The sequence below is a fragment of the Stegodyphus dumicola genome, chromosome 10, assembly GCF_044657685.1.
Source record: "Stegodyphus dumicola isolate Sdum_Otavi_A_Nest chromosome 10, ASM4465768v1".
Lineage (NCBI taxonomy): Eukaryota > Metazoa > Arthropoda > Arachnida > Araneae > Eresidae > Stegodyphus > Stegodyphus dumicola.
Genome location: NC_140777.1, coordinates 116,499,776 through 116,520,356, shown reverse-complemented (window position 1 = coordinate 116,520,356; position 20,581 = coordinate 116,499,776). Strand labels below are relative to the sequence as shown.

At 32.9% G+C, this 20,581-nt stretch overlaps 1 protein-coding gene across 8 annotated transcripts in view; it reads right to left on the bottom strand.

The window, feature by feature from the left end:
* LOC118198052 (twitchin-like) overlaps positions 1-20,581 on the bottom strand; it is a 480,648-nt gene that overhangs the window by 201,851 nt on the left and 258,216 nt on the right. For all 8 annotated transcript variants that reach the window (XM_085825414.1, XM_085825418.1, XM_085825417.1 and 5 more), the window contains 10 exons: positions 19,615-19,896; positions 16,514-16,819; positions 15,885-16,181; positions 12,628-12,909; positions 12,231-12,530; positions 8,853-9,155; positions 8,002-8,283; positions 6,902-7,201; positions 5,033-5,335; positions 981-1,262 (listed from right to left, as the gene is read on the bottom strand). In XM_085825414.1, coding sequence (XP_085681540.1) covers positions 981-1,262; positions 5,033-5,335; positions 6,902-7,201; positions 8,002-8,283; positions 8,853-9,155; positions 12,231-12,530; positions 12,628-12,909; positions 15,885-16,181; positions 16,514-16,819; positions 19,615-19,896 — 2,937 coding nt within the window. The remainder of the gene's footprint in view (positions 1-980; positions 1,263-5,032; positions 5,336-6,901; positions 7,202-8,001; positions 8,284-8,852; positions 9,156-12,230; positions 12,531-12,627; positions 12,910-15,884; positions 16,182-16,513; positions 16,820-19,614; positions 19,897-20,581) is intronic.

The following is a 20,581-nucleotide window of genomic DNA, read 5'->3' as shown; positions in this document are numbered from 1 at the left end:
TAATAATACTTTTGCGCTTTTGAAACATTCTATTTTTATACTTAAACAAATCTATCAGGGTAAATCTCCAGAATGAAACAGCACGATACTAAATTCATGCTTTTTATAGCATTATTACATGATATACTCAGTGTTTCATTTATTACTGCGATAAAAGAAAGTAATTCTCTCATAGAAAGACCTTTCTGCTCCTTTTTTAAATAAACAATGAACATAAAATAAACTACGTAAATCTATGCCCAGTTTTTTTTTCTCCGCTTTCTATTCAGACTTTTTTCGTACAATATTTAAAATATATCACGTTGTGACAAATAAAATATTAATTCTAAACCAGAGGTAGGCAACATAGTACTTATGTATTATCCCGTCGACCGTCGGCGGAAATTTCGCCGATGGTTGCCCACCATGAAAGTTTTAGGGGACCAGGTTAACTACGAAAAGAGGGATAGGGATCCCGTTGACTGTCCCTGTTCTGAACATTCATTAAATTAAATATGATTAAGGAACAAGATAGTAAAACTAAAACTATAATTTTAAAAATTCTATTATGCAGGATAATATATTCATATCAAAATTTAAATACTGACATTAAAAATAATGCAATTAAACTAATAAAAACGCTTTAGAATTTCTTGACGTGGTTCAGATTACAAGAAGCTTTAAAGTGTTTTTTAACTACCTGAAAAATTAAATTCTACCTAAAAATCATAATTTGTATCTCTGTGACATAAACTTTAATTTACGAATAAATTAATTACAGATAAATTATATTATTCTGATATGAACAGTTATTTAATTCTAAAACATTTAAATTTTTGAAATTAAAGATAGGAATAATAAGACTCCTTTATTAGGTCTTCATAAGGAAGACCTAATGAAATAGCCGTAAAAAGAAAGTTTGAAGCGAAATGAAGAATGGAAACTTCTTTTAAGATAGCACAAGACATATATAATTACAATATTTCGAAGGTTATTCTTACCTAAAACCATTAACTCAACCGTAGCTTGGTCCGAGCCCACGCTGTTCTCCGCTTTTATTGTATAAGTACCAGTCTCTCGTTTATCACAATTAATAATACTTAGTTTTGTACGGTAAGGTTCATTTTCCGTGTTAATTTTGCCACCATCTTTGAGTGTGATGTTTCCAAACATCCAAGTCTTCTTTGGCGGTGGTTCACCTATAATTTTTACATCAAATTTCACGCTTTGACTGGCGTGGATTACAACATCTTTCAGCATACTCCTATCGATTTTCGGAGCCACTGGAAAAAAAAAGTGCAGAATTAGTTAATGCCAAAAGCGAATCAATCAAAATGTTTTGCATTTAGGCGAATTATTAATACATAAATTTTGTAAATTAATTCAATATACTAGTACAAGAGTTCAAGAGTACGCTAAATAGATAAAATCTAAGTCAGTTAACAATAAGTAATAGAAATCAACATTACACATGCTAATTCCGTAACTGTTGCTTATACGAGTAATTAATAGTTGGTTTAACAAATTTAGAATATTAAAAAATAAGGAACCTAATCATAACAATAAATACATGAAAACAGAAGGGTACTTTTCTTCTGCAGCGGATTTGGGGAGAATGATGATCTGGCGGGTTTCTGCATTGGCGAGAAACAAACGGTTACCTGTCTGCGCATGTGTAATAAACAAATGTAATTTCACTCTGCCACTATAGGAATTTTCTTTTGCCAAGAATTCATTATGCTTGGTATTTTCAAACGAAATCTGAAGTTTTAAAGTATTTAATTTGTTGTAGTATACAACTGTGTTAGCAATTATTAAGAAAAATAACATACATACTGGGAAATTAATGTTTTACAAACTCTGCTGGCTACAGATCAACAATTGCAACTAATTATACCTCAAGCACAATATCACGGCAGACTTGGTACCTGAAAACTTTGCTAAATAGAATTTCCAGGTGATGGTGAGCCGTATATCTGTGTTTCTTTGTTTCCCCATTTAGTTGAACCCCGCAGTGCCACAAGGAATGATATTTAAACCAATTCGCAGAACCAAGACTTTTCTTCTCTTATATAGCTATGGGCGCTGCATTGCTGAAAATTTCTTTTCCAACATATAATTGTATATTTGCCCATTTTCACAAATTCTTTCGGCTCAGTCCTAGAAGACGCTGCAGAAAACAAGACGTTTATTTGTCTTAAGCTTGGACACGCCTTTTTGTGACGTAATACTGGCCACATCTCTTTACAGAAACAACTTAGAGCTATGCTATAGCTTGAAAGTAACCTATCTTGGTGTCATACTTGACCGAAGATTAACAGGGAAACCCCACATTACACATGTAATCTCTAAGTTCCGGAAGTGTAAAGCTACTCTTCACCCCTTAATTCGCCGGAACTCGGTTTTATCCCTTGATAACAAGTTACTCATCTATAAGGTTATGTTGTGCCCTATTATTACTAATGCTTGTCCTATATGTGGTTTTGTATGTAAAACCACGTTTCAGAGACTGAAAATTATTCAAAACATTACGCCACGCCAAACTGCTCGTGCTCGCTGGTTCTACCGTAATGCAACTATACAGCAAGAGCTTGGCATAAAATCTATTATTGTATTTATTGCAAAAATTTCTAAAAACGTTTTTAACAGAATTTCCAGGGTTTGCAATCCCTCAATTTCAATGCTTAATTATGATCCTTATCATGCAGTTAACAGAATACGGCCTGGAACCTTTATTAGACATTTAGACTAATTAATTTATTTATTTGTTATTTTTTTCTTGTATTCCCCTTCCCCCTAATTATCATTTGTCGGCGACCCCTTTCTAAACGTATGGTTTCTGCCTTTTTTACCTGTTACTTTATATCATTTTCTTGTGTGCTGTTACAAATGTTATTTCTGTTTGTGTTATTACTTGAACATTATTATTTGGAACAAAGCCTGTAGTTTTCTGGTGCTCTGGTGCTTTCCTTGCCTTCAGCCAATCATTAAACTTTCAGTCACGTGTACCATTTGACCCATCTCAACGCTCCCACTTATCCATCGGTGCATACAAGTTTCGACATAGAGTGACATGCTTCATTTCATATAGCCTTTATTACGAACAATTTGCCATCGTTTTTTCACCCTACAAGGAATTGCTACTAGGACTATTCTGCTTTTACGTTATTTTTATGCTACGTTTATCACATATCTTGTTAGTGTGGAATAGGGATTCGGCCCAGGAACCCGTGCTTCGTGGCTTGCGGCCGTCTAAGAAGCTATAGCTTCATTAAAATCCATGAAGAGCTTGGCAATAAAGCAATTGCAAGATATGTGGCAAAACTTGCTAAGACATTCAACAAAAATATTGACTTAGATGAAAATAATTCCATCCCAATGTTTGATTATGATAATTACAGGCGCATGGCTGATGCAGTACTTAGGAACCTAAGTTAGTTAATCTTTTTTTACTTCCTCCTTCTTTCGGAAATTTGATATCACAATTATGAATGGTAATGAAAAGGGCCTCCACCCCATCGTCCATGAATCAACTATTAATCATTCTTATTTATGTGTGTTATTAATTATTCCCAGCAATTTAGTTTCCCACTAAATGTTTTTGTATGTATTCTTATCCCGCAAATGTGTTGCCACTTAGGGTTTAATCTTGCAACTACCTGCTTTTTCTCTCACTACATAGCCTGTACACTCTGGTGCCTTACCTTCTCTTCTAGCAGCCAATCAACAAGTTCCTGACTTCCTCACGACACGTGATTATTCTACCCTCCTACATGTCTAATATCAGTTCATTTATCAGAAGAAAAGCCTTTAGGGTAATTAATAGCTTAATTTCACTTATTGGAAAATTTTCAAACCTGGACATACGAAAGAAACGACTTATTTACATCACCATTGTTCGGTCGATAATAACATATGCATCGCCGACTTGGACAGCTACCTCAAAAAAGGACATTAGAAGAATTCAATTAATTCACAATAGGTTCCTGCGAATCATTACCAACGCGCACTTTTATGTAAGCAATGATACTTTTCATCGGGATCTAGAAATTGAGATCACCAAAGAATATCTGAAGGAAATGGAATAAAAATTTGCTCGACAAAGAAATTAACTGTGCACATGCTTTCAATAATTGTATTGCTAACTGCTCTCAACAATTATAACATTCTAGTCGAGGACTGCAGTTATTCATTCCGTTAGCGGTTCACCCGCTAACGGAATGAAGTCTCCAGCGGTGACTCCAATTTCTCCATTTGATTTCACTGCATTTTGCGCTACAGCTTTGAACACTTCATGTCTATTTTGCATCTTATACCATTTTTAGTACCTTTAGTTTGTTTCGTATACTGTTTGAGTTTCATTATGTATTTTGTATAATATTTTATTTCTTGTAATTTTAATTAAAGAACTAGCTTTTCCTTGCTAAGTTTATTTCTCCTATCAGCGCACAGCACACGGTTTTGATGACTCTATTTTCAGGTTTCTGTTTCAACTTAGTCTTGCTTTTCCTAATTATTTATAAAGTGCCTTGAGTTCTTCTAGCCTCGCGACGTATGGATGCGTATGGTTAACTAATAAAATAATGTTAGCTGTTTATTGTTAGTTGTTTTCTATTGGAATATCTTTTTTGAAATCAGAGCATAGCAGTGTTTTATAGTTAGACGTGATTAAATGAATAAATCAACAATAAGACCCAGAAGCAAATGAATCGTAATTAAAGACTACTGAAATTGAAAATCATGCGTTATCAAATTACGATTTTTCGTATACATTCCTGTATTTTAAGCTAATAATGTTAACTTTTTCTATCATTTTAATTCCATATGGCAATTTCATATCTCATGATGAATGTTCATGTATCGGTATGACTAAATAATGCAGCAAATTTTACACGCAGTTAAGACAATAATACGAGGACTATATGCAAATTTTCAAGTTAATATAAAAATTTTTTATAGTACGTCTTAATGCTTTAATAATTAACTTACAGGACTTTATTAATCACCTTCATACAGCATTAAAATATTTTAATTAATTATACTGGCTACTTACGGAATCGCACTTTCGCAGTGATGATATCGCTCTGTACACTAGGTTCGCCTGGTCCAGCTTTATTGACGGCTCTGACCCTAAAGTTATACTCCATTCCTTCAATCAAATCAGGAACTCTAGCCTCGCATGCATCTCCAATAATCTCAATTGCTTTCTGCCATTTGCTGCTGTATTTGTCCTTCTTTTCGATTATGTAGCTAGTAATGGGAGATCCACCATCACTAAACGGAGGAGCCCATGTTAAGTCCACATGATGTTTATCCCAGTCTTTTGCAGTTGGTTTACCGGGTTGTCCAGGTTCATCTGAAAGAAAAGTTAAAATAAAATAAACGTATGAAAAAATTTTATTTTCTTCTGGCGGTACACATTTTAGAAAAAAAGTTTTATTTTCAACTTTTGTTTTGGTTAAAATGCTTTGTTTTCGTTTCATACAAAGGAAGGAAATATTAAACTTGAACGCCGATCTATTATGCTTCAGGGAAATAGAGGTAAACAGCAATGAATGCGGAAAAGCAATAAAGTCAAGACTCTATTACACATAAATAAATAATGTATTGTACATAAATAACATTTACTAGTTTTCGAACGAATATACTGTATGAAAAAGCTACTTTATAGCAAAAACGTCATAAATTGTCCTTTAGTTCTGAGCTGAAATCTGCTTCAGTTTTAAATATGTTTTCCTGAGGCTTTAAATGTGTTTTCCTGAGGCTTTAGAGATGTTTCCTGAAATATTTTCATGGTCTGCATTGTTTCCACTTTGCTCAGTAAAACTTTTTAACTTTTTGTAAAGCACCCTAAACATCAATAAAGCGAAATAACTCTTCTTGTTTAGTTTTATCTCTAAGCTCATTGCAGACCAAACTCGGATTATACCCTAAAACCTCTAAAAACTAACGGGATGACTATGGAATTGAAGACCACGTGCGGTAAAGTTTCTGCATCACCGTTTTGAGAGATTTATAATCCTAGCAACAGATTATGCAAATCAGAAATACAAACTTGATTTCAATTCCTAAACAATACAGAAAATTCTTCCCCGGAAACGGTAATTGTGAATGGTTAATACGGAAAAGTGGTAATTCAGAAAAGAATAAATGCAGAAATCTTATATTAGAAAAAGCGAAGGGGAAAAAATCTGTATGGCATTTTACGCATTCAGCTGATCAATGTTTAATAAAGATTAGCAATGTTTCACAAGGTTTTCACCCAAAATATTGCGTTGAAGTTCTTCATTAATTTCCATAAGTTGATTTATTTTGTTAACATTACTTCTCATTGTTCCCCGAAGCCTGAGTTATATTTTAAAATAGAACATTAAAGTAATTGAGGCATCTTCATTTAATTTTTATTTATAGTTTTTATTCATTATTTAATTTCTCTTGATCTTCGTCTTAAAATATAATTCTAAGAGTTGGGTTTATTCTCTAAATTTTAATTCTCCCAATCTCATTCCCATGCAATTCATTCATACCGTAGCGAGTTTCACGCCTTTGCTTATTTGATTCGTTAGAGAATCGGAGGCTTGTTAATAAATAAGAACTTCATTCGGCAATCAAAACTTGCAAACGCATATGCAAGGAAACAGTCATTGCATAAACAGCAGATAGAGGTTGTATTGTCTTTGAAAATCATTCAAAACTGTAAATACTGTTTTTAGTTTGTTAAATAACAAAACAAGAATGAAAATTTAATGAAACACGAATAAAAAGATTACACTTCATTCACATGAAATAAAATATGTTATCTTGAACAATCCCGATAATAGCATCTTTGAAAAGTTGCAAAACGCTTTCAATTTCATACTTTTAATGTTATTAAGAATACTTTTTTTCTTTAAATGAGAAGACATAAAATCGAAATTCATACCGAAAGGATTCTTAGCGCTCGTGGCCTTTTCTGTTTCTAAGGCTTCAGATTCTCCTTCTGGATTGACTGCTTTGACTCTAAATTTGTAATCCTTTCCAGGGATCAATCCAGTTATTTCAGCTTCTGGTTCTTTTGTTGTCATGACTGGTACCCACCGACCCGTTTCAGTATCCATTTTTTCTACCACATACTGCTGTACTGGTTCTCCACCGTCGTCTTCTGGTGGATCCCAAGCCAGTTTGCAGCCTTCTGCATGCACGTCCTGTACTTTGAGAGGACCTTTAGGTTTGCTTGGTTTACCTGAAACATTGTAATTGGCATTAGAAAGAATAATAGTTTTAAATATATACCAATTTTGTATAATATAACGTAAAACGTCTGAAGAGAGCGAAACTCTGCGGAAAAATAAGATTACAGCGGCAAGTCTATGTAAAGTAAATGGCTATCTCGCTAACTTATATATCGCCAAGCTAGCAATAGGCAACTAATTTTTGTCAAGAAATGTGGCAAGAAATCGCCAAAAATCGCAAATTTTGGCAAAACTTTAGCAAGAGTTTCATACAGTTTTTGTATAACTGTCATTGGTGCTGCAACTGAATAACTGTATTTTCTCCCTGTATGTAACTGTAACTATATCTAGCCCTTATATGTAAATTTAACTGTATATTCCTTCCAGTAACTTCGAGAGGTGGAAGGTAAAAGAGATTTCTCGGCGGCTGAGGGAAAATTATATAAGACCGGAGAGAGCATTCGTTTTCAGTTTTTAGTTCTGAATCAACTTCGGAGTACTGAGCTATCACCGTGCGCGTTTCGCCCTTTGGATGCGCTTTGTATTGCGTTGTGTTTAATGTTCTTAGTGTTTTGAAGTGGTAGCTAGCTGCTGATTGTTCTCTGTCATACTGAGAAGAGCTGTACAAGTACATTTGTGGAATGTTCTAGAAATGTAGTGTTTCTTTGGGTAAAATAAATTTTATTAAGCTATTATCGATTCTGTATGTAATTAACCATCACGAACCCGCATGAACGTAACAATATTTTAAAATACTCTTAAAGCAAGGTTCCTTAAGATTTAGATGAAGAACTCGTAATTAATAACTTACCTAGCACTTTCAGTTCTAGTGTTGCCTCATCAGTGCCATTAGAGTTTTTAGCAGTGATAACATAGTTGTTTGTGTCCTTTCTCAGTGCCTTGCTGATCACAAAGACTGTGTGGTAGGGTTGAATTTCGGGTTTGATCCTAGATGATTCTTTCAGTGGTTTTCCGTCTAGAGACCATGCGATGGTTGGCGTAGGTTCACCTTTGACGTCAATTTCAAGACGAACAGCTTGTCCACTTTTCACAGTCAACGGCTTGAGGTTTGTGCGGTCTATCTTGGGAGCAACTGTAAGAAGATTTACGTAACACATCTGATTTATGCTTAAAACATTACAAAACTGGTTTCTTGCAGCAGACAATCATAAAAGTTTAATACAAAGTGAAAGTAGAAATAATATCCTCATGAAGGAAAATTTTAACATCAAAATACATGATTACTAAGTACTATTCTTCATAGTTAATAGTTTTACGATTTATATAATTCACTTATTCAGACTTTACAATCAAATTTTGATGTCCTTACGAAATTAATCTAAAAATTATCTCTCTTCCTCAGTTTCTCACCATCTCTCTCTCTCTATATAAATATGATTACATCTAAATTTAACAAAAATAATACATTAAGAAAGAACAATGAAGAATAAAACTGAAGGAATTTTATACGTTAAACCACGAAAAAAAAGCTGAAGATGATGGAAACGAATGAATTTGGATCATGGAGAGAGAGATATATCCAAAATTCAAATTAATTCAGGTTTTTTTCAAATTCACTTTATTTTTCATTTATATTCTCAGATATCTGTTTTAAGGCACAAATGAATATTTCCTTTAATAAAAGAAAAAAAATCAACTTACGATTTCTAGGTTTAGCAATAACGGGTCTTGAAGCTTCACTAGGCTCACTTTTGCCACCTTTATTGACCGCAATGACCCTGAATTCATATTCCTCTCCTTCCTCGAGGTCACCTACAGTGGCAGCAGTTTGATCTCCAGGAATCTCTTTTGCTTTGTGCCACTTATGAGCTCCTTTCTTCTTCTTCTCTACAATGTATTTGGTAACTGGAGATCCACCATCACTCGCTGGAGGTGTCCATTTCAGATCAACATGATCCACGTCCCAGTCAGTTGGTTCAGGTCGACCAGGTTTCGATGGTTCATCTAAACCGAAAATTATTACTTGAATGAGAAATATTATTAATTGTTAAATTAATATAAGATTATTACAGAAGGCTGTATATCAAAGTAAGAGCTCGCAAAATAAGAGCATGCCTCAGATGAAACCTAATTTGTTTCGCAGTAGGGAACTGAAGTAAAAAAACAAAAGTTTCGCAAAATTAATATCCCTAAAATGTCAAAACAGTTTTAAATACGATTAATTGTTTGACTTTCTGTTGGTCTCAGTAAAGAGTCTACTCAGTGCATGTATTAAAATTTCCTAACACTGATGTTGAAATATGTGAAAAAAAAATCTGATGTGGACACTATATGAGTTCTTTGCACGGTCTATTAAATTAAATTTATATTTTTTGCTTCACTTCATTTCAACTTAGTTTCTCGAATTATTCTAACCTGAATAACCGATCTCTCAAGGCAAGTTAAAAATTGGAAATTTCGAGAATAAATATCACGGTCAATTTTTGGTTTACGGGAGTCAAACTTCTTCTAATTTTTCATAACGAGCATAAAACTTTCCCAAATATAAGACTGCATTAAAAGTTAGATTTCTATATTTATCAAAAATTAATTTTTTTGAATATTTGACGCAGCGAAATATGATTATTTTCGTCATTTAAAACACTTCTGTAAGTGGACTACGACCAACGATTGCCGAAATAAAAATCCCGATAAAAATTTCTTTTGAATCCACTTTAAGCCTATTTTACAATCTATTTTGGAAAAAAAGTCTTTTGCTCTGAAATATGGTACACGAAATTTTTTGCGGTTAATACAATACTTCCTGTACTTCGTTCAAGGAAGTAAAAAGCGAAATATGTAATTTTAATGTAATATGTAATTTCGAAACATTAATTTGAAAAGAATAATAAAGGACACTTAATTAAAAGGTTTTGTTTAGTTGTTTATGGCAAAACACACGGGGGCCACCTGCCTAAGGGAAGGAATGAAATTGTGGAGGAATTTTTTAGGGAAGCTGGGTCGAATACACGTTACACATGGGGAAAACCATGAAGACGTGCATGTAGCCAGACCCGCCTGCAGTGAAAGCCAGGTCAGAACTACCAGTGTTCAGCTATTTTACAGCTCGGCCGCTGATGAGCCCTAATTAAAAGCAAAGAGCAAATTTTGAGACAGAGTTCTAATAGAAAAAGCTTAAAAAGCTTTTCTCGAAAAGTGATGTTACAGGATAACGGTGAGTGATGATGAATATGGATTTAATCTTCTCTCGATATAAAAGATTTTATAATTTCTCTCATGTTTGAATATTCTGATAATATATTAAAAACAGGAAACTGTTCACACGCTTTATCTGATTAACTAAGTTAAAGCTGTTCAATCACTCAGCTAATTTAAATTGACTGAACCATTTATTTTGTATCACATTTTGAGTTCCTTCAGTTTGAAGATAATCGGAACATGAAGTTTTATCTTAATCAATATACACTATCAGTTACATTATTCTTCTCGATAAATTTTACAAAACACTTTTTGATCAGTGTCTGCAAATAGATTTCTAAGTTCTGTAAAATGCGCGGATTTGATGAACTTTTCTCTTTAACTTATTGCAAAATCTCCTGCTAACTCTATTAATCAAGTTAACGGAAATTTAATAATTATTTATTTATTTATAAATGATTAATAAATGATTTTTAATAAGCAAAGAGAAAACAAAGACTCAAAATAAGTAATATTAGCTAGTTATATCTTCTTTCTAGATTAAATTCTTCTTTCTACATTTCCTACAAATCAATAAGCAAAAGGGAGGAAAAACGTTTTTTTAGCCTTTCCATAATATGAAATTTTGTTAATATTGTGTTAAAATTTACGATTAGAAATTAAATACTTAATGATGTAAAATAATAAAGAGCAAACTTAGGAACAATAAATTAATGTTCTATCTATCTGCGATTAGAGCTATTAGAATTACAACATTATATAGATAAGATAAAAAACCCTCTGTATTGACCAAAAGGTAAACAATTACAAAAGAATATACTTAAGAATATATTTGATAATTATTCTTGGAGTACTTATTATCTTATAATTGCAACCACCTTAGTTGAAGACGGCAAATGTTCAGAATGGGCCAAATTCTGCTAACCATGCGCATCACCATTCTTCATACAACTATGCTTATCGCAATTCTTTAGTCAAAAGCAGCATCGACATTTTTATAAGTGTTCTTTTGTTGTATTCCAAATTTGGACGGTTTCTATAGACAAATCGTGATATTTTTCTCCTTTAATTTAATTGTAAAAAGTGTGCTTGTGGAATTTGCTAGCAAACGAAGGCCCTGAGGTGGCAGGCCTTCAATATTTGCAGCAATATTTTAATAATATATACAATATTTTGCAGCAAAAGCGCTAAAAGGAACAATGAAGAGATGGCAGACAGCCAGTGAGCATAATGACGGGGTTGTGCGCGATGGATATTTTTGCAATTCTTTAATTTTTTGAAGAGAAAACACATTGATGTCAGCTAGGAAAACTACAGAAAAGGTAAGCATTTTTAATGTATTATATAATCCTTATTTAGCAATTTCTGTTTTAAATTGCTAAAGTGTGCTTTCTTTTGATATGGTTGTAATGTTTGTGAGCTTAGACAAATATCAATAATTTACTCATCTTTTTTTAAAATGTCGCGAAAATCGCCAACTTGTACTCGGCAAGTAACGTTTACTATTCCATTAGTAAAATATCGCCAAACTGCGTCAGTTAATACGTAAGTACCATGTTTGATTATAAAATCTATTCTCTATATTGTCACTCTTAAATCTACAGCTGTAGATATAATAAGTCTTCGACAGAATTACAATATAAAATTGTTTTGAAAATGTTGATAGGCAGATCGAGATCATTAAATAAATAGGCATAGAAAGTTTTAACTGCTGAGATTCTCCTTAACGTTAACGCATTTTAATAACGTAACAGCAGATATAGATAAACAATAAATAAAATATTTTTTATGAAACTTCTCATATTAATTCTGATTTATATCGAAAGAAATCGCCACTGTAGTGCGCTAATTCAAAAACCATAAATAAACAAAATGGTTTACCAAATGGATTCTTGGCCAAAGTTGAATCTTCTGTCTCCAGTTCTTCGGAATCACCCTCTCGGTTAACTGCACGTACTCGGAATTTATACTTCTTCCCTGGCTGCAAATTATTAAGCTCGCATTTCGGAGTCTGAGATTTTCCAGCTGGAATCCAAACTCCTGTATCTTCGTCCATCTTTTCTACTTCATAATATTCAATAGGACATCCTCCATCGTCTTCTGGTTCACTCCACTTCAGGGTGCAGCCCTCTTTGTGGACATCAGACACATCTAATGGACCTTTAGGTTTACCAGGCTTGCCTGAAAGTAAGTTAAAACACAAATGTAAAGCATGTGTTATATTGATTTATGTCTTTGAAAAATCGAGGAAAAAATTCAACAGGAAATTAAATATTACCCATTACAAATATCTCGACTTGAGCTTCATCCTTTCCCATTTTATTAGTAGCTGTGATGGTATATACACCACTCTCTTTGCGAGTGGCTCTGAGAAGATAAAACTTCGTGTTATAGTCGGAGTTGTCAATTCTAATCATATCTGTGGTCTGTACTTCTTTGTCGTCCAGTTTCCAAACTATCTCTGGTGGCGGCTCACCAATGACATTGACATCCAGGCTCACAGTCTGTCCAATTTTAATAGCCATATTCTTCAGATTCGTTCTATCAATACGTGGCTTCACTGGAAAATATATATATACAATTAATAAGCTTGAAAATATTCGCTAGATAAAGAAAGGTATCTATCATTTAAATACGAAAAAACATATTTAAAAGGGAATGAGCATCAAAATACATATTCGCTAATATTTATCCAAATTAGCCCTTCTTATATATTTTCATACATTACCCCTTTTTACAACCGAGACTTTTTTCTTGACCCCAGATCTCCATCTCATTTACAAAATGTCTCGTTTAACTAGTCGGAACATGGGTTTCAGAGAAAAATGTTTCGGTTGGGAACCCTTAAATGGAGAAGAAGAAGCTCATTTCTCGGAAACATTTTCTTTAGCCTCACGCGACGTTAAATGTGATAACCTTGTGGAGTTCCACCCTTTTATCTAACAACTAAATGTGGAGGAACCTAGTGAACAGCTACTAAGCGAATAATAACTTAAGTTCAGTAACAGAAGCGCAAGGCTCAAGAAGGGTTAATTACCCTTTATTGATCAAAATAAAAATGAACAGTTGGCCCCTTTCTCAAAATAATAAGAAACAAGAACTTAACTAATGCTTAACTAAAGAGATATAGCCGAGACTATCACAATTCTAAGTAGTTGGCCCCTAAATATCGAATTTAGCTAGCGTAGCTATCAAGGGCCTCTAATACGACCGAGCATAGTAACAGCTTAGAGAGGCGTGGCCAAAAGGCAAACGCGCGCTAGTCAGAAACTCTGAGGAAGTCTTGGAGTCAGTAGAAGTTCGACTTAAATACTACTCTTACTCATTTGCACTAAACGCGATTCTAAAAACACATTCTGGTAGGAAATTGTAAGCTGAAGGTAGGGTGGATAGGAAAGGAGCTTAAAATAACTGTTAGAAACATTACAGGATAAACCTTATAACACCATTAGAAATCTAGCCACCATGTCATGCAGAGTTTACCTACATAGTTCTCTTTATGAAACAAATATATATACACTGTATCAAATTACTACGCAAAAGATATAAAATAATTCTAGAATTCATTAATTCTTTTAGTTATTATTAATATATATGTAAGATAAAAAATATGTGAATCACGATTATAATTTAAACTAACGGCAAAACATTTATTCTCCCTCTCTATTCTAAAAATAGCAATAGCTTGTCTGGATGCGTCATTTCTAGATCATTCTATGGCTTGCGCAGCTTTGATGACGTAATAATTGAGAACTGAAACCCCCTTTGTAAAGCTAAACGTTTCTCATCGCGTGCTTCCATCTTTCATAACTACGCACTTCAGCTTCTGTCTGTGCTGTGCTTGGACACCATTTCGCTATGCTGCTTCCTATTGCAAAAATAGCAATAATGTAAATGTTCTTCAACAGGCACGACTAGAGTACCAAGTGATCTGTGGCCACATAATGTCAGTTGGAAATAAAAATGGAATTAAAATCGCCTCGACTGCCAAGTTTTATTTACGAAGTCAACACATTAGCTTACGACGCAATCAGAATATTTTCTCTTCAATATAGAATAACTTATCATCGACAGTGCTCCGTCTTTTACATGCTTTTATTATGTCATATATAATTTTAGTTATTCTATATATAAATACATATATATTTAAGTACACATTTGGTTAATTTGTGTGTGTATTAGTAGAATAGTTTGAAAAATAACGGCACCTAGAGACATCAAATTTTCAATAAGTTGTCCTCCACTAGAATATGGGCATCTGGAAGCCCGAACTTAAAACTAGGAAATTTGTTTAATTATCTATTTCATAATTTGTAAAACTATAACGAATTTTTGATTAACAAACTCAACGATTTTTAAGCGAGAAATTGCAACACTGCACGAAAAAGAAACATTTTTATCTCCAGCGCGCGAGACTGTGTATCGGATATTCTAAAGATATACTCATTTTTAAATTATTTTGCGATATGGCTGTTGAACTGAATTTTATGGTTTAAGTACGAAGAACGTGATATTTAATAAATAAAGGTCACACACAAAACGTTAAAAAAAAACCCCTTTGGGCGTAATGTAAAGCTTTCAGTTAAAAAAAAAATTAATAAAGATTTTGCTGTTTTCTCAGTCGAAGGTAAATAACGTAAAAAGTAACCGAATGGATAAATGCCACTATTTCAAGAAATTCAGCACGTAATCAGTTCGCTGTATTTTTTTGTTTTACAGAAGTTTTGAAAATAATTTAAGTAATGTATGATAACTAATAATAAGGAATGTGACTGTGATCACAGAATACTTAAGAATGGCACGAAGAACGGTTTCAATATGCTAAGTTTGTCTACATAAGACCAAGCACATCAATTGTTATGCAGAGAAAAAAAGAACTCCAGCAGACAGACTTTTCTGATCTAAACAGTCGAAGATTGCCCTATAAGATTTGAAGTATCTGACCAAGATGAACTGGACGGTACCAGTAAGGTTCTTGCCGCGCTATGACGGTTCTAGTCACTGTGAAGACAGGTATTTTCCCCCGTGAACAATCACCCACAACAGCGCGAGACACCAACCATGTGTGTGTGGGGGGGGGATTTTACACACACTAATTAAAAGTACAAGAATTAGGAATTAATATGAAACAGGTAATAGAAAAATACTAAACGTTCGTGAATGATTAAATCTGAAATATCCTTGAAAAGATACCGTGGAAAGTTAAGTGCGAAACAATAGATGACATTTTGAAAATTAGCTGGATATAGTGACTGATTATGAACTAAGTAATGGATTATAATTTCAAATCAAATATCACAAATTTGTATATTAAAGGAAGGCCTGAAACAAAAAAGTATGTTGTAAGAACGAAATTTTGTGTTAAATAAATTAGGATATAATTTAATTTTTTTCTGAAAAGAAAAAAAAGATATTAAGAGACCTGCGTTAATAATAATAAAAACTTGAACTGTTACAAATATTTTAAATTTTGATCAAGTTTAAGAGAATACTAAAAGGTTTTTTTCTTTAATACATATAATGACTCAAACTTACAGAATCTAGGTTTAGCCAAGTGTGGAGCTGTTGCTTCACTGGGTTCACCGGGTCCGGCTTTGTTTACTGCTATGACACGGAACTCATATTTCTGCCCTTCGATTAATCCACCAACTTTTCCTTCTGGTCCAGTTACCTCTGCAGCTTTCACCCACTGGCCTGTTATTTTGTCCTTCTTTTCAATAATGTAACTTTTGATCGGAGCATTACCATCCTTAGCAGGCTTATCCCACTTTAGTTGCACGAAGTCCTTGTCGTAGTCAATGATTTCTGGTATTCCTGGTGGCCCTGGTTTTTCTGTAATGAACAGAATAAATAATATAAAAATTTAGAAACCAAACACAATCATTATCATAAATCTTCTACAGCAATAAACATTTTTATAAAACTTATAAACGATCTAATGTGCAATACATTTCTATTTAGGATGTACATTACAATGCTTTATAACGCTGATGTCTGTAATTAGGAAGTAAAAGAACTAAAGCATATATTCAACTTTCAGCACTATAATTATAAATATTTCTGTATAGTACTAAATGCTAATTTACTATTATTCAGAAAGACTATATGCAATATGGATAGGCAAATTGCATTGTCACTGTCAAGAAAACTTTCACAAAACATACCAAAAGGATTCTTTGCCAATGTCGACCTGTCTGTCTCCAGTGGTTCCGATTCGCCTTCATTATTAATTGCTTTTACTCTGAAATGGTATTTCTTTCCTTGTTCAAGACCCGTCACCGGCATTTCTGTCTTGTCTTTATCGACTTTACCAACTGGCACCCATCGACCTGTCAGAACGTCCATCTTCTCAACCTGATAGCCTTCTAATGGTGTACCACCATCATCCTTCGGAGGTTGCCATTGCAACTTGCAACCCTGAGCATGGACATCCGATATCTCCAGAGGACCTTCTGGTTTGGATGGTTTGGCTATAATGAAAAAGGAAAATCGTTACTATTTTCGTATAAAATCAAATTTCCTAACTATTATTACGAATTGAAGAAGAGAGAACAGAGAACGAGCAAAAACTTTTTTTCTGTCTCATAACCTCATCAATGTAACTGACAATTAATTAAGTATTTAATAAGATTATTATTATTTCGCTTGTAATTTGCATGCATTATTTTCTTTGTAATATTTTATTTGTAGCCCTTTCTATGCTTTTAAGTTTCATTTAAGTAGTTTAAGTAATTATGCCTATTTACATTTATTCTTACGGTTATGTAACAATTTAGGAACATTCGATTGCATAATTACATTTATGAGAAATAAGGACTTGTCAAGATATTTAGAAAATATAGTAGTATTAAAGCTTGAACATATATTTGTATATTTAAAACTAACATGAATTCATTATAGCTTTCTCATTCACGTGAATAATATTAATATAGTCAGCTTGAATGTTCATGAATGGATATTTCCAAAACATACGTAATAAGCTGATATTTCTAGCTCCAATAAGCTTTAGTTTAGGGATATTTATTAGCCCAAAAGGGCATGAACTCGAATGAGCCGCAAGTCATGAAACGAATTTTGCGTCATTCATTACAAACATATCTATCACTTTTCTAACTGTTTCCACCAATATTCTTTTATATTCTTTTAAAGAAAGTAAATAATGAAGAATCTGCGTGTATGTATGTTAAGTTCCTCGCACTGTGAAAAAACAACGCTACCTAGGGCCATCGAATTTTGAATAATGTTGTCCTGCAATCAAACATAATCACCTAAGAGCCCGAACTTTGAGATTCGAATTTTATATTTCATATTTTTCATTAACAAGTTTAAAAATGTGAAAGCGAGTAGTGGCAACATTCTACGAAATAAATCACTTTTATCTGCAGCGTGTGAGACTGTCTTATCGGAAATTCTAAAATTAATGCTGTTCTTAAATATTTTGTGACTTTGTTGTTGAATTGAATTTTATGTGGCGTAAATGTGAAGAACATGGTACTTAATTAACAAACTTAACACATGAAATGTTAGTAATAAAAACACAAAAACAGTTTTGAAAGCCTAAGAAATCTTCAGTAAGAAAACACAGCATTAATATGATAAACTGAGAGAAGACTGAACAAAAATAGAAACACGTATGCTAATACTTAGCACTGCATCAGAAATTCTAAACATATATTGCTTTAAAAAGTTTTGCAATTTTGCTACTGAACTGTACATGGTGTAAACCCGAAAAAAAAGATGCTTAGTAATAAAGCTAAAAAGAGAAAAAAGAAATGAGTTAGCAAGAGTGAGTGCAGCAGCAGACTGGCAGAGTGCGAGCAAACCGAGAGCGTAAAAAATCTTAACAAACCCTTTTGAGCGATCGTTAGAAACTGAACCCTTTCAGATTTTTCGTTTTTTTCTCTTTTTTAATTTCGTAGATTCTTCTTCAAAACAAGGAGCATCGAGGATCCATAAAAGTGAATATGCATTTAAATAATAAATGAACTTTATTAAAAGTTATATAATATAGAAATCATTTTTTGATCTTTACTAGGACTTCGATAAACATGGTCAATTTTGTACACGCATAGTAATTAAATATAATCTAAAGATCAGTAATTAAATAGTTTAGAAATTAAATAAGATTAGTAATTAAATAATAATCTAACGTGGATCGAATAACGTGATAATAATCTTAGACCGCAAAATATATTTATGTAGTTCTGCAATGAGATGATTTCATACGAAATTATTTGCCACATTTTATGAAATTAACTATACTAAAATAATACATATATTAATTATTTTTGAGTCAATATTTATATATTTTAGGACTTCTATTTGTAAGATGAACTAAAGTTTCTGATTTTCTAAAAATATAAAACTTCAACCTGCAGTAAATTAACACAGATATCTTTTACATCAAGGGTAGGCAAATGTTTTTAACCACAGGGCCAAAAAAATCTTTTTTAATGCATCATGAGGCCAAGAACGTTCCGATCATTTGCACTGCCGCTATTATTTGCGGGGCGCAACTCAGGGATTCCTCGTAATTGCGGTACCCCATTAGAAAGTTTTCAAAAATTACAATTTAAAAAAATTACAATGTAAAAAAAATCATAAATTCATTAAAAACAGGTTTTTTTTTCCTATTGTTCATTGAATGTTTGACATGTATACTGTTTCGTTTTCAAATAAAAATTTACGGGTGAAATTTTCTTCCCCTAAGCTTCGTATTCTGATTAGTCTTTTTACCTCGACAATATTCATATGCCATTGTTTAATTTCTAAATTAAAGATGCTATAATCCTATAAATCATAGGACTATATTCTTCGAAGGATGCATATACTATCTAGCATATCTAGCATTCTCAACTTAGGTTGGTCTCTAGTATAGTCATGGGTGCATTATTTTTACAGTGATTATGCGTGTATATGCGCATCTAATGCTGTAATGTATGTAGAGTATATATGTGCATATACACTGCAACAAAGGATTCGCCCTTGTGCTGTTGATTTCGGCAGTCTGCATAACAAAATCGGACAGGAAAGGTATGAAAATGCCAATGCAGAGGATTTCATAACCGGCTGGATCAAGCAGGTAGATGGGCCTTGGGCCGGCTTTAGTCTTCTCCCCACTGCTTTACACAAACTAACCTTCAGAGTGTTAGTTATATACATAGTTATTTTAAAGCGTTAATTAGTCTTAATTTTAGGAACTTATTATAATACATGATTGACTAGAAGAAGCTACTGCTAAATTAGAATAAGCGAATTAACGTACACAGTACATTGATGTTCACAGTTGCCTCATCTCTTCCATTTTTATTTACAGCTCTGATGATATATTTTCCACTGTACTTTCGTGTCAGGTTGGTGAATTTGATATGTGTTGCATAATCCTCGTTATTGTATTGAATAACATCATCAAGTTCAACTGGCTTTTCTCCGAAAATCCAGGTGATGGTCGGAGCCGGTTCACCTTCAACTTCAACATCAAGTTTGGTTGAATGGCCTGATCTGATTGTGATGTCCTGCAGATTGGCACGATTGATTTTCGGAGCCACTGAAAATAAACATTAAAAGTGAAATTTAGAGATTACGTTCTAAATTTATTACATTAAGTTTAATTCTTGCATAATTCGAAAGATATATATTTTTAAATACATAAGACAGATATGTTATTTATCACCATAAAATTTATATAATATATACTTGCTGCCTGCTGGATGATATATTTATACCAAATTATTAATACTAGGTACTGTCGATAAAAATAGAGTCATGACACGATATTCATGCTGCTCCCATATTTTTTTCACTGGATTATGAATATTCTCCCTCCTTTTAAGTGAAAATTATTTAATAGTGTAGTAATTTTAAAATAGCGTATTAAGAAATTTTTTAATTCTTATGTTCAAACCTCTTGCAAAAAGACTGACACCCTTTCAAGTATTCTTGTAATTAATGCTTTAAATATGTTTCTTTATGGTTTAAAATGTAATTAATATCTATTAGCATATCTTTTTTCCATCTCTAACTAATTTTAGAGGAGAATAAAAATCGTAGAAAAATGATAGCTTTATTATACTTTATATATCTGAACACAGAGCCGTGCCCAGATATTTTTTCACCTGAGAGAAAAAGGTCAATGCGCACCCCTATATATATATATATCAAAATAGCTATATTTGTATTAAAAAAAAGAAAATGCATTAAATCAAAATACCATAATTCTTATATCATAATTA